A 14093-nucleotide genomic window follows, 5' to 3' on the forward strand; every position below is an offset into this window, starting at 1 on the left:
TTTCCGGTCTAGCTGCGTTGACAGATGGATTTGTTGCGTCGTACTCCAGGCTTGAGTGCGGATACATTTGAGCCGCAGGTTGCAGCTGGGCTGTCCTGTGCTCCAAACTGTTGTGTTGGGTTGATACTGTCGGGACTGTTAGATATTGTCTTCTCACCTATGCAGTTCGCTTTCCGTTGCACAGGGTTGGCAAGAGCCTTGGCAAGAGCTTGAACGCCGGGGGACTTCATACTTATCTCAGAGTGGAGGTTCATGAGCTTCCTCAAGGTCTTCTCGGCTCGCTGGGCGGTAGCATTGCTGCCGTAAGCGGGGAAGACCTCGACAGCCATTTGTAGACTACGACGGAGATCCATCGTCGTGTCTCTGATAGAAAACTCCTGCCACAGGTTTCTGCAATGAATGCGGAGCAGTATGCATGAGAATACAGTCAATGCTGCAGTAAAGCCTAGATGCAGGTCAGTACAATACGGCTCACAATGCTGCTGGTTGCGCTCTTACAGTAATACGCGGAGAACCACCAGGTTGTTCGGAGGGAAGGGTATGGGTTCGTGCTCGAGATGATCTCAATCACTTCGATGGCATCTTCTTCGCACATCATGATCTCATGCATCACGAGTCGGTTGAAGTACGGCTTTTTCTCGCTTGAAAGGACTCCGTCAGGCATGAAACGGTGGTTTCCTCTGAGACAAAGTATCAGAAGTGGTCGGCGGAGCAGTAGTCGAGCGTTGAGGTAACGTAAAGCCAGAATCACGCTGAGACGGTCGAAGTTGGAGGTTCTCTCAGCATTGGCTGGATCGCACCGGGCCTTCTCGAGCCAAGGTGTCTTTTGCAGTCGAGATGGCAGCTTTCGTTTCCAGGCCAGAAACTTCTGTTCGAAATCGACCACGTGCCTGAGAATCTCGACTTCGGATAGGATAGGGTCGTCCTCTAGGTTGTTCCCGTAAAGGTCTGCGATAATGTCCCCCTGGAGCATGTACAAGTCACTGTCTAAGATCAGAAATGTCGCATTTGGAGCTTTAGAATCCGACCTACGAAGTAGCCGTAAAGAGGCAGACAGTGCCGAAGTCAGGACCCGATGCAGTTGACTCCATGGCCTCTCCCTTTGAAAGCGCGTCGAGAGTCTGGTATTCTGGAAGCGGTAGCTTGACAAAATTGTTCGGAATCGCCGGCGGTCTCCCAAAGGTTGTGCTCAACGTGCTTCAAGAATCAGTTTATCATTTCAGCAGGCATGTGCATCCCTCTGACTTACCGATCAAGTATAATACAACCAAACCAGATTCTTTTTCTAACCTCCGCCTCGAGGGGAGAAAATGTGCCGAGTCTCGATGCAGAATGCAGTCCCAGCTGCATAGCGACCCTGATTGTCACGGCATGCGAAGTCCAGATTTGGGCAGATCGTTGAGTTGCTAAGCAATACTGATGCATGAGTAGAAGCGCTTGCACTGTTGCATGGTCAGTTTGCTCGATAGGGCAGCAGCAATTGAGCAACCTAGTCCGCCTACCGGTCTGGATATTTGCGTGTTCCAAGTCTAACTTGGATGCAAGCAATTTAGCTCTCGAATAGAATACGTCGGACTCAACAAGCGCATCACGATGGTCGAGATCATCTCGTACGCTGTGGTAGGTAGCCATGGCGAAGATGGCATTCAGCAGGCAGGTGAATGTGCTCGAAATACTGAGTGGTCTTTGCATGAATGCAGACTGATAAGAAGCCAACAACTCTTCTTGGTGGATGTAGGGGAAAAGCATGCCTGAGTCAGAGAAGAAAAGTTCCAGAAGCCGTAGACCGTGGTCACGGGGCGGCAATGCATACATATCCACTGGACGACTGCCAGCAGTAGCAATGACACGGATACGCGGCCGAGGTGACGGTGGCCTACTCAGCATGGACTGAGGATGTCGATCATCTACTCCGGGCGACACCAGCGGCGATGATAAAGCATTGGAAATTTGGCGCAGAAAGTATATATTCGAGGATGGACCTATCCATTGCTCAGCTGAAGTCAAGAGTCGCAAGATTACGAGAGCCGCTCACCAAGAAACGTTGACTCAGACTCCTGCAGAGAGTCTGCAACAACGGTCATGCCGTCGAGGGACAGATCTACGGGGTCGGGAACCCTTAACCCTTGATCGGCTTCAGTCTCTGCATCGGAGCCAGACCTCCCCGGATGATAAGAGTTGCTCGTAGGAGGTGGTGGTGGTTCTGAGCGTAGGCCGCTGTTCTCTGCAGCCTTTCTCCAGTCCATGAGCTCTTTCAGTACATCTTCGATCTCGGAAACCCTTTGGTTCATGTCGCCATGGCTGCTATCATCCTGATCAGTATTACGAGCTAGACACGCCAAACCACATCCTTACGACTCGACAACCTGGCGGTCGTAGACACAATTCTGGCCCAAATCGACGCACGACCGGCAGGCTGGCCGCGACCCGTCGCACTGCTATCAATGAGTATGGCAGCCTCGATTCACAATTGAAGACAGTAAACATACACGTGATTTTCGATTTCGGCACGTCTTGCAAGCAAGCGCTACGCGGCGCCGCTTGTAAGCCGGCTCCCTCTCTTGACCGTTCATGTCAAAGACAATGCGAGAGACACCAGGACAATCATGCACTTGGGTCGCACCGGCCGTCAGGTTGCAGCCGTCGGCTTGTGCGGCTTCAGCTTGGAGAGGGTGAGAAGGGAACCTGGAGTTTGACGGTGGGGGAAACTTCGCAGACTAAGGCGAAAGCGGAGGGAAAACCCAAGCCTTTTCTCGTGTATTAGTTAGAATTTACGAGGGATAAAATCCCGTCTCCATACAGTACAATCTCCATGCTCCCCTCATTTGATACCAAATATGCTGCGGGGGACAATCTAAGGGTCGGTCCCTCCAAAGTGTGGGACTCGACATCAAGACATGGCCCGTGGTGCTTGAGAGTTTCAAATCCACTTATCTCCTTTAGCCATCCATGGTCATGAGGGAACGACGACGCTTAATAGGCCGCTGGAATGACATCTGTGTCTTGATGTCTTCTTCTGCTACAACCCGCGTCCCAGAGAGCTGCAAAGGTCTCTGAAGATCTCCCAGAAGCTCCAGAACCCTGACTGGATCGAGTGTTTCCTGGTCATTTGTGGACATCATGAATACGGGCTGGAGTGACGGTGTGATGTTTGCAGGAGGATAGTCGAGCCGCGCCACCCGAGGTGATGAAGACCAAGGCTATGCCGGAGCCAACTCTCACCTGCCTTAGTCCTATATCCTGAGTCCTGATCAGCAAAAGGCCGTCCTCCTCAAAGGGGCACACTGATACCTAGCAAGGGCAATATTCTTCTCATGAGTTTCCGGCTCTTTCTAGGATTTCCACTTTTCTTATTTCATTTCGGCCTGACCTGGTATGCAGCTTGCCGAATGCCTGCCGGAATCCATGCGTCCAGCCATGTAACCCTTAGCCAGGCTCGGAGTTTAGGAAGGAGATGTGGTCGTCTTTCTGGAGCCCTGTAATTCCAAGTCAGTGCAGGTCTCCTTTGTGGACGTCCCAGTCCCTTACTGCAGTGATCCAGACCTACAAGGTACTTCCAATCAAAGCTTATCCACTTCGTGCTGAGGTGATTTATTAAACACGGCGGAATCTGGTGAAAAAGCAGCGTCGATGGCCGGTGTAGTGCAGTGGTGAGCACGTTTCGTTGTGGTCAGGCTTTGTCTCTGCGCTCCTCCAGTGTGTGAGGCTGGTCAAATGCAAAACCCGAAGAGACCTTGGTTCGAACCCAAGCACCGGCAGCATTCTACTTCCTCTCGAGGTCCCTTTTTTTGTTATTTTGGAGGTTAGGGTGCTTTGATGACAGCGAGCGATGGATTCTTTTGTGCCTGCTTCCGGTTATTTTTATTTCCAAGTTTGAAGTCATACGGCGTTCGTAGTCACCCATTTTTGAGCACCGGGCCAAAACCAGGGGGCGTCTCATGCAGCGGACTATGGGCTCGTTCATATTGGAACTAACTACAGTTGAGCGTAATGGGTGTTTGCCATGGACAGTCATAGGATCGGAGAGATCTGGTTGAATGGGTCTAGTCTAATTTCCTGATCACCCAGGTCATCATCCCTTGCTTCGGAAAAGGTTGTTAACTTCTTCTTCCAAAAGTCCTTAAGTAGCTCCCTGACACGGGCCCGTTTCTCATCATCTCTTGTAACGTTTAATTCTCCCACAAATTTTCCGCTCATTGACAAACTCATGGTCAAGATATTGGGCTGCGAACATGGTATAGATCTTCGAGAATTCTGTCAAGTCGCGGGTGTTCGTGGGAGGAAGAACGGTAGTCTTTCAACGTCGCAAAGTTTGGATCGGGTAAATGAAAGGCGGAGGACCGCGAAGGTTTCATGTTGGTCCGAGATATGCTGGCCAAAATCGTGTTCCAAAAGGTGAGTCTACATTTTGGAACACGAATCCGAAATAACGGCCTCGTAGGTACGTGAAGTTGTCTGCTTGTATGCTTGGACGGAAACGGTGTAAAAATGCTGCAAGGCTGCGCGAGGCTCTGACTCCTCGATTCCGCATCCAATCAACTTTATTCTGGGCGTCATCTACCCACGGGTCATGACGAGGAGGAACTTGAGGTTTTTGGGGGATTTTTCATTGAAAGCTGTAAGCTTTCTGCAGCTCGAGGCTGCGCGACGAGCATAAAACTCATGCCTACCGTCGCCACTAAATACATGAAGAAAACAAGACAGGAAATAGAGAAGACAAAGGAAAAAAAGGAAAGAAGAGAAAGCCCAACCAAACTCCCCAAACGCCCACGCTCACACATAACACACCATAGCACACAACAAAAGCACAGGCAGCGACCCCCATCACTGTCTGGCAAATCTCCCACCACCCACAGGAGAACAAACCCCAGCATCACCACCACCACCACCCCCCTTCATCCCCTCTCTCTCAACCCCCACCAACCGCCGCCCCCAGAGGTCTACATACCGTGTCGGCCATGAGTCACTCTGAAATGTCGCTGCAGCGACCTCTTGTGCTGGACACCCGAGTGGTTCGGGCAGAGAAGGCATTCCCAAGCCAGCACCCTCCCGTCAAGGTGGTGCAGGTAGTCAATGCCCTCCTGCGGCGGACCACCCGGGGCCGGCACGTGGGCAACGGCGGCAGCAGGGGCAACAATGGGCGCAGCGGCGGGAGCTGCAACAGGGAGATTTCGGAGGGATCTTGCCGCCGCCCGCAGCAAGTCCCCAAGGTTGCCATCTCCCTCGTTGCGAGCCCGCCGCTCGCCCTCACCAAGAACCCGGATCGTCTCTCGGGCAGACGCGCCCATCCTGATGCAATCATTTGACAGGGCTTGAGGGGCGACGGGCCAGATGCCATTGGCAACGGCCGCGTCCCTCAAGCCCTGCAACCTCGCCCACATCCTGTCGTGGACGTCCTCGTCCATTGTCAACGAGGTCTTCAACACCTCCAAGTTCGCCCGTTGTAGGGCATTGACTCCAGTGGTGCCCCCAATGGCAGCCACCAAACCCTCCTCGTACATGTGCACGCGCACCAATTGTTCGGTGCCGTGGTAGCATCGATATGATGCGATGATGTGTGCCGCCCCGGTCCAATAGGCTTCGCGAGCGTGTTTGAGGGAAATTGTGTTGTACCCAAGGAGTTCGTTGAGTACAGCGGGGATTGCAGCCGCTACTGCGTAATGAATGACGCCGTGTGTGGCTGCCATTCTTCTTGGAGTGAGGTATTGGGGGCCGTTTGTGAGAGAAGGTATGTCCGAATGGACTTGGTTGAGGAGGTCGGAGTATGTCAAGGCGTGAATTGGCAGTGGGAAGGTTGCCGGCGAGGTGTTGAAGATGTTCTCGACGTCCGTCGAGAGGTAAATGTTCAGTGTAAGAGATACAGTCTGTATCTCGGAAAGTCTCACTTTCTCGTCAGATTGGACTGGGACGCCACTTGGGCGGAGGAGTTCAATGTTCAATCTTGACGACGCGACGTCGTCGGAGAAGAGAGGGATGTCTTGAGCGTTTGATGTGACAAGTCCACGAAGTTCGGCGGCTTGTCTCTCTTCTTCTCGTTGTTGGTTTTCAACGTCTTCTGGAAAGGGAGCAAGTTGTCGGGTGAAGAAAGGGTCGAGGAGAGAGAAGTTGGAATGAGGAATATCTTCAGCCATGATAACCACTTTCAATTCTGTGACCGCTTGGCGAAAGTAGGTGGTGAGAGTCAAGGAAGAACGTAACTCCGATCAGTCGAGGCGGTAAGGCGCGTTCTGGCGCGTTGTGGTGATCGAAGTTGTAGTGAAGAGGCAGGGCGGTGAAAATTCAGGGCGGTGAGAATTCGTCTCTGTCAGAGAAGGTTTGTGAGATCAAGGGGAAGACAAAGATCTGGTCACAGTCCTGGTCTTTGGTAGAGAAAACTCGTCACGATGAAATAGTCATCCCTCTGGTCTTGCAGGAGAAGAACAAAGTCTGTTGTTTTAAAAGGTCGAGAGAAAGAAAAGGAAAGAGAGAGAGAGAGAGTCGGCGGAGGAGAAGATTAAATATGTTTCAAGAAATGGCGAAGCGTTAACACCATAACGGCGATTGAGTACAGCAAGGCGTTCAGACGACGAGATGTATAGGCGCTGGGGAGCGAAGGGACATCGATGGCAGTTGATCGAGTGGAGCGCTGAAGCATGCATAGCGATTTTGGATATAGGGGGTCCAGCCTCGCGAGTGATTCCTTTGCCATAACTTTGTCCGTGGAAAGACACACAGACAGGAAGGTGACCATGACTGCAACAGACGTGATTGAGCAAAGGGTCTTTCTCAGGTTGGATGTAGGATCAGGAAGAGTCGCGACGCATCCTGTCTTCCACTTATAGCCTTGCGGTAGAAGCGCACTGGTATCAAACACCTTTGCACAAAAGGTGGCACCATTTCAAACATGAGCGTTGATAGGAACGGCCTCTTTGTGAAGAAGCTAAAGGCTGCAAACGGAGGATCATGGCCTGTATTGAGCTATGGTAACGAGAGTAAGAGGTAGTTATGTGAGTAAGCCTTTTCGTGGAGGCAGACGCCAATTGAAACACTTGGAAGGGTTCAAAAGTGCCCCTAAGCAGAACCAGAAGCATTCTGTGGTTGGATGGATCACCTACTCCAAGCATCGTTGTGTATTTGCTCCGAGGCCACTTTGTGATCAGGTTGATACCATTCCTATCATCAGTGTTGAAGGTAGCGTGCGGCCCGGCCGATAGATTGTCAAGAATTGAAATAGGAATAAGCTGCACCGCTTGAATGCATGATTGGCTATGCGTGGGAGTCTCGAGCATGATGGAAAAATGTCTTTCCAATGTGCATTACCGAGGCACTTTCAATCTTCTTTTTGCATGGGACTGATACTGAGGTCGATTTGAGTTGCAGATGAGTTTCGACTTCGTGGTCGAAAGGAAGTCCAGTTGCGACTCGAGGAAACGAATCCTCATCCCCCAGTCCCTGGAACATATTTCCTCTCACACTGGGCCGATGGGGCCGTACCTGCAAGACGAGGGAGCAGGACGAGCCTACCAGCTGGAAGGGCTACTGGACGAGCCGTGTTTTCACCAGCCTCGCCATCTGACCCAAACGTCCGTGATTGTATCTGGACTGTCACTGTCAGAATCGACCACAAGATACCAGCTGAACATGGCGAGCGTGATGCAAGCATGGTTCGGCCATAAGCGAAGCTTTTGTCCATATTGCAAAGGAAGAGGGCGTGCGGTATCCTGAGCGTCATAACCTACTATGCCGTGCTCTTGACTGACACGCGTGACGATGAGGCGATCTTCCTTGCGGATCCCATAGTCTGCTGGCATGTTCCAAGGACTGACAACGGCCCATCCACGATAGTCTTTACAAGGCTCTCGGGCGAGGGCAAGTACGCCCGCGGAGATCAGAGCTTCCGGGTTCTCGGTGCGTGATGGATACAGTGAGCAGACCTCAGTGATGACAGAAGCCGCAATCGTGTCGTGTGGATCATTAGTTGTATGACGGCTAGATGCCGCTACCTGCTGAATGTCGAAGATGGGGTATACACCAGCATGAATCTCCAATTCGAGATTCGATTTTGTCAAGTCCAACGAGTCTTTCAGAGCGTTGGCAGAACTGGTGGAACTGGGGTTTGAAGGTAGGACGTTCTGTAGACTGAGTGCAGTTGGGGATGCTCCCACAGAAACAAGCAATGGTGACTGGCGATTGTCCTTGAGATGCTGCGAGGCTTCTCGGCATGCATCAATTTCAGTCTTCAGCCAGTCCATAGCGTCGTCGGGATTTGAGCTGCCGTAACTAAGACTGTTGTGGGAATAGAAGCCTAGCAAACAAAGCAGTCCATCCTGTTCCGCTTGGTTCATTCGCTTCACAAGGTCTTGCATTTCCGACGAAGCAGGATGAAGCCCAGCCCTATGTGACCCTGAATCAGTTTTAATAAATATATAGGCTGGGAAGCCTGCAAGGCTTTTGAAAGCTCTCAGTGATTCTAATTGAGTTTCATTGTCGATCATTGCTGTGATTGATCCTTCTCCCAACTCGCGAGCAATAGAGGCAAGCCGTTCGACATGAGATGGTGCTAGCGGGACACCGTAAAGCACATTGATCTTTGCTTTGCGCTGTTTGTAGTCCAGGAGCAATGGAACGAGCTGCTCGATCTCGATCAAGGTCGACACAACAAGGCGGACGTCATGGGAATGCTCGCCAACTTGGAATCGAGTGGCCTCTGTGGTCTTATGGGTTTTGACATGGGCACGAAAACTAAGACCATGCTCCTTCACGGCATCAAGCATGGCCTGGCAGTTAGCCTTGACCTTTGCCACGTCAATGACAGCGGCAGGCACTGGAACATCATGGAGAGTGCGCCCTCGATAGCGCTCAGTCAAGGCATCCTTTGGTGACAGTGGAAAATCGGCGAGAGACATGCTGCTTGGATCCTGCTCAAGGACTGGGAATAGACACCCTGGCACGATATTTGATAATTAAGTACTGGAACTCAGCTGTTGTTCCGAGTTTGTCACCGGGCAATTTTCCACGAGCGAAGCGAAATCGGAAGCCCAAACGCACATCAGCGCTCTGCTCTTCGCAGGGAGCAACCTTCAGAAATCTGACGCCGTGTTATAGGCCCGTCTTTGATTAGTGTTGGGGTCGGAATCATGCCGGTGGAGGATCTCTACCGAGCACTATCTAACTAGCCAAGGGCCATCGAGCTCCAGTTCAGGGGTTGGAGGCTCTTTGAGCTGCGGCAGATACACTCGTTACTTGTTCCTTGGAGGAAGGTTACCATGGTCACTTGCTGGACACTCCCATGCCAGCTCGAGAAAGATAGATGACCGCTCTCTCCCATGGCCGTAGCTATAGTGTGAGGTTCATATCTCAACAACACGCCCGCTGGAGAGCACCAGGCATGGAAAAGGATCGGCAGACAAGCCCTAGTTAGCACGAGCTCGAGCTACACAAGTATTGTGCTTGAACTAATGTAGGCTCTATCTCTAGGCTGGTCTTGATCCTCTCGGGGAGATTCTCAGCGTATCCCGGGCGCCACCAGAATGCAGGTCTCGTTTCACCATTTCGTCCACCGCCCAATCCATTGATTTGCTTCGCTCACTAAAACTTCGTTCTCCCCGCGAAGCCTGCAGAGGGCTGAAACGATGCTAAGTTAGTAACGGGTCCCTCAGCCAACCTGTCATGGCTAGTGAGACCTCACATCTACAGTACTGCATGGTTCGTTGAACCACGCGGAGTGTATTCCATGACCTCCAGAGTACTCGTACTCGCATTGCCTTGGGCGAATCCGCATGCCAGTGTCTATCCTCCTCGCCTTCTTCTCGCCTGTCGACGACTGTTCTCTTGAAATCCCAAGACATACAAGACCGATCTGCAGTCCGAGCACGAGTTCACCTCTAGGCTCGCTCTTTGCTTCTCACTCGAGCCACGCCAATTTCCCTAACTTTTCCACTCAACGTCTGAGGACGTGATAAGACGGCCACCCGAAGTCGAACTCTGTGACTAGCATCCGTACTACGCCACCAAACGAGGTCGGTGGCTGCAGATTGAAAAAGTTTGGATATCAGTGAACAGTCAAAAGTGTGGGGAGCGCAGTTGCCGTCATCTGCCTGTACGTCGGGTGCTGTACGTACTCTGCTGTGTCGTGCTTTGCCCAAATTGCTCTCGTGGCTACCTGTAGTGACCCTACTGCGACCTCTGAACGCTTTCATTTCCATCTGAAAATCGAATACGCACTACTCAAGTTCTCGCACGCGGAGGGTTACTGAGGCAAGCGGAGCTCCAACCTCGACACAGCGCTTCGCAGTGGCCCGGCCCTTCACGATAACCTCGACATCTGGGGCGCATATCCGGACGAGCACGACCAAGAGACTAGGAATACAAGAATTACCGCGTCCCACGCCTGCAGCAACGGCAGTCAGGAAGGAGGGCAATGATGCTGCTTCAAAGATGATCAAGAGGTGGAAGAGTCTACACATACTTTGCTTGGCCAGGAACACGACCGCCTTGCGGTATACGAGATATTGTTCTAGCTAGAAAGAGCTCTAAAGGAGGACTGGCTTGAGAAATGTCTATCGACAAAGCTGACCATGGAGGCGAGACACTCGTGCGTCCACCTACCCATCCGGTTCCCCAGCTTCAAAAACCATTTGAAGAGTCAATGGTCGAATCAGTCGATGACCTAGCCGATCACGAACTGCCCATGGATGCCATGACTAGAAGAACGGTACTCCTCGAAGGAAAAAGCTACGAAAGAGTGATTGCTGGGAGATGGAGGCAGAAACAAGGGGAGAAATATCATCCTCTGTGGAAATTAATTGCGCAGATGTCTTTTGGCATGCACTTGTTGGCAAAAAGCATGGCTATCTCCGAAGAAGAAGTCATGCGCATTCTCCAGTCTCACGTCGACGATATTGACGGCTTTCTGGAACGCACGACGGAAGATTTCGATCTTGCTCAAAGCGACATTCATGAGCGAATACGATGTCTCAAATTGCCCCTATCCCATGGTGAGGTCTTTGACCGTATGCTGGAGGATCGTACCTTTCGAGCCTCGATTTTGGACGGCAATGAGAAGATTGAACACGTAATCAGCCGGACGAAGAGAGCTACAAAGGATGCCCTCAAAGATGTCCAGAAAGGCTTCGATGCCACAAATGTCCTGGAGAAATACCTTTCAAAACTCAACTCTACTTGGAAAAGGGATTCATCAGAGCACGAAGCTGTCCTCGTTGCCATGCTAGGCAATGCAGAAGGCTGGCGCCGGGCATTCCTCGAATTGCACCTGCAGGGCAACAAACTGATAGGTTCGTTGAAGAAGTTGGCGGAGGTCGTAGCGGAAATGGAGCGTAGAGCGGCCATTGTGAGTAGGAATCTGGTGGTAAGTGTATTCGTCTTGGATTTTAAACCATGTGCTGATAAGCAGGAGGCCCGGGCTCAAAAATCGAGACATATAAGCTTTCAGAAGAAAAGTCATACCCTTTCACAGATGGGCTCTATCGCTAGTCAGAAGCCGCTGCCGACTGAGCCTGGGCGTCATCATGGGTCGAAGAACTCCTCTCACAGCACTCAACTTTCTGGACTGTCAAGTCGACCAGATAGCCGCCATGACTCTAGTCGAGGAGCCACATCGCATTCGTCTCTCGGTCCTGGGTCGCGTCCCTCCACAGCTTCGAAAAGGCCTGTCAAACACGAGCTCCACAACCAGTCTTTAATCGGGGCCAACAGTACAAACGAGTCCCTTGCAGCGAAGGATGATGATATCAGACGGAGCTTGAATGGGTATGTCAAGCAAGCAGGCGACATCCACCCGATCGAGCTCCCAGCCGATGTGCCAGAAAATGTGCTTCGACAAGCTCCTGTATCAATCAAGAACCGTCTCAGTATGACGCTCGGTCTTAAACCGAAAGACTATTCGGACCATCGAATATCCAGTATCTATTACCCGAGGGCATTGGGTGACCTCCTGAAGACCCGACCAATGTCAGGATTGTTATTAACACCGCAATCGATGTCAGCCAAAGGCACAGCCGTACATGCGGTCAGCTCTCCGGCCGCCATGTCTTATGCTGAGACAGATTATTACTCTTCTCATGAGAGGAGTCCTTCGATAGGAGTTGTCACTCCAGATAATAGTAGCGGGAAAGAAACGAATTTCAACAAGGCGTCTCCACGAGCTACGAGATCTTCAACCCTGGGATCTGTCGCAGCCTCAGCCTCAGTGACCCGCCGCTCATCGATACCGAACCTTGCCTTCACTTCGCATTCAGCTGTAATGGCAATGGCCGATCCTCCATCAGAGCTACCCGCAGAATCACCACGAGAAGAGAGCATTGCACCATCAGAGGTCCGGAAACTTTCACAATCACAACCTTCAAGTTTAGGTGAGCCGGGCCCTGAGTTCACAGATGGCGCCACCAACAGGACAAGGTCAGCTTCGGATCCTGTCTTGCTAGTTGATACATCTGTAGTTAGCATCTCGGTTGTGCCCGCCTCCGCCGAAGAAGAGACGTTCGCTGCGGCAGGGCAGCAGGCTCAGAATTCCACGTCCCAGGAAGAGGAATCATCCAACAACCGGACCGAGGCTGAGACCGCTACCGCAGTCTCGGATACACCAGATCAAGCAGATGTCGCTCACACACCAGCACATCTGAGCGATAATGACATGGAAAAGATTGGTGCTGATGGTCAGGTAGTCCCACTTGCAACGGCACCCGAAGAGGCAGAAGGCTCACAGAGGCAATTTGTGGCGGAACTGGAGGCTGCCGTTCCTCGATCCAGCGTTGTACCTATTCACAAAGATATTGGCCCGGCTGAGCTGGAAGCAGCACCACAGCAAACTTTCCGATTGCCTCCAAGGCCAACAGCAACTACCAAAAATCCAGAGAAGGAAGTTCCCCGTGCCAGCATCCACAATTTAGAGGACTTCTTTAAGCTCCCTAGCGCAATGACGCTCGAACCAGGAACGAAGACGAAGAATTTTGGTAGCGTGAATTTCCAGGAACCAATTGGCCCTTTGAAGTTGGAGTTGGCAAAGAGAGACGGGAAAATCGTGCCTGTGCGAGTCAGTGATCGAACGGTCAATGATACGGCTGAAAGTGCCTCGAATCTCAGGCTCATGACTGTGGCGGACATCATTGAGACAATGTCGCACACGCCCCCGGGTTCGCCTATTCATGCCAGATCTAATTCTTGGGCCTCGACGAATTCAGCACAACGGTTGTCGCATCGGTCTTCGCAGTCCCTTGGACCGCCAGCGCAAGCACGACCTCCACCAGCGCCTGGTGGCCGGTCGATGGTCGATCCGGATTTTGCAAGCGCCGGACAATTCGACGGTGAGCGTAAGCAGAGGAAGAAAAGCACAATCGGAGGCAAAAGTGGTTGGAAAACATTTTTCAGTGGTGGTGGTGCCGCGGCCGTTGAGCGGCCGAGCATATCGATAGCAGCAAGCACAACGGTGAGCGATGCTCCCATCAGACCTCGACCGAGTTCTGAGGCCGTTCCTCGAGCCCCTTACATGCTTGCGGCAGCAGGAAAGGAGGTACCCTGGTTCAAAGGGACCATAAAAAGAAAATCGAGGAAGGGAAATTCGTTGGCTTAACCCAGCTGGCAATATTGGGCTTTTATTTGACCCGAGAGATGCTATGAGAGACTTTTCCACAGTATAATACCACCTAAGTACGGTCTTGTCGTTAATTGATAGCCTTTAGATCAACCTATTTCCATGGACCTGTACGGAGAGTTTGGCTGTTTCAAAGTCGTGCTTGTCACCAAAGCTGTCGCACGGGTTTGGCCGTTCGACATCGATGAAACAAATTCGAGGCCATTGGGAGCACATTCGAGGGTCTCGGAAGGTGTGTTTCTCTTGCAGATCGGGTAAAAGGTTCCGATCACCACAAAAGTGCGAGATGAGATTGATCACGCAGGGGTCGTCAGAGTCACAAGATGATGATGACGATGATCCTCCTGCTTGCCCTTCTAAAACCTCTTGGTCGAAAGGCGTGGGGCGGTTTGGCGCAGGCAAGGCAGATTTGTTCGGAAACGGTTGTCGTAGCCGTTCACAGGGACTGAGGGAGATGCGGCGCATATCGCACTGGACACTGGTCAGTAAGTGCCCGCGGCGTCTG

At 51.8% G+C, this 14093-nt stretch overlaps 4 protein-coding genes and 1 non-coding gene across 5 annotated transcripts; 2 read left to right on the forward strand and 3 right to left on the reverse strand.

Moving 5' to 3' along the window:
* Positions 1–8: 8 nt before the first annotated feature.
* On the reverse strand, positions 9–2573 carry PV08_06492 (uncharacterized protein; the record flags this gene model as incomplete). Its single annotated transcript, XM_016380829.1, has 8 exons — positions 9–445; positions 499–983; positions 1033–1197; positions 1250–1442; positions 1503–1982; positions 2036–2312; positions 2367–2435; positions 2490–2573. The coding sequence occupies 8 exons, from the start codon at positions 2571–2573 to the stop codon at positions 9–11; spliced, it is 2190 nt and encodes a 729-aa protein (XP_016236656.1).
* A 1060-nt stretch (positions 2574–3633) lies between these two features.
* Positions 3634–3758, forward strand: PV08_06493. The gene has a single exon. It is a non-coding gene; the product is annotated as a tRNA-His (tRNA).
* A 1182-nt stretch (positions 3759–4940) lies between these two features.
* PV08_06494 (uncharacterized protein) lies at positions 4941–6131 on the reverse strand (the record flags this gene model as incomplete). Its single annotated transcript, XM_016380830.1, has 1 exon — positions 4941–6131. One exon carries the CDS (start codon positions 6129–6131, stop codon positions 4941–4943), a length of 1191 nt encoding a protein of 396 aa, XP_016236657.1.
* Positions 6132–7535: 1404 nt separating this feature from the next.
* Positions 7536–8885, reverse strand: PV08_06495 (uncharacterized protein; the record flags this gene model as incomplete). The annotated part of the gene is made up of 1 exon (XM_016380831.1): positions 7536–8885. One exon carries the CDS (start codon positions 8883–8885, stop codon positions 7536–7538), a length of 1350 nt encoding a protein of 449 aa, XP_016236658.1.
* Positions 8886–10534: 1649 nt separating this feature from the next.
* On the forward strand, positions 10535–13567 carry PV08_06496 (uncharacterized protein; the record flags this gene model as incomplete). Its single annotated transcript, XM_016380832.1, has 1 exon — positions 10535–13567. The coding sequence occupies one exon, from the start codon at positions 10535–10537 to the stop codon at positions 13565–13567; it is 3033 nt and encodes a 1010-aa protein (XP_016236659.1).
* Between the last annotated feature and the right edge of the window lie 526 nt (positions 13568–14093).

The sequence above is a fragment of the Exophiala spinifera genome (genome assembly GCF_000836115.1).
Source record: "Exophiala spinifera strain CBS 89968 unplaced genomic scaffold supercont1.4, whole genome shotgun sequence".
Classification (NCBI taxonomy): Eukaryota; Fungi; Ascomycota; class Eurotiomycetes; order Chaetothyriales; family Herpotrichiellaceae; genus Exophiala; species Exophiala spinifera.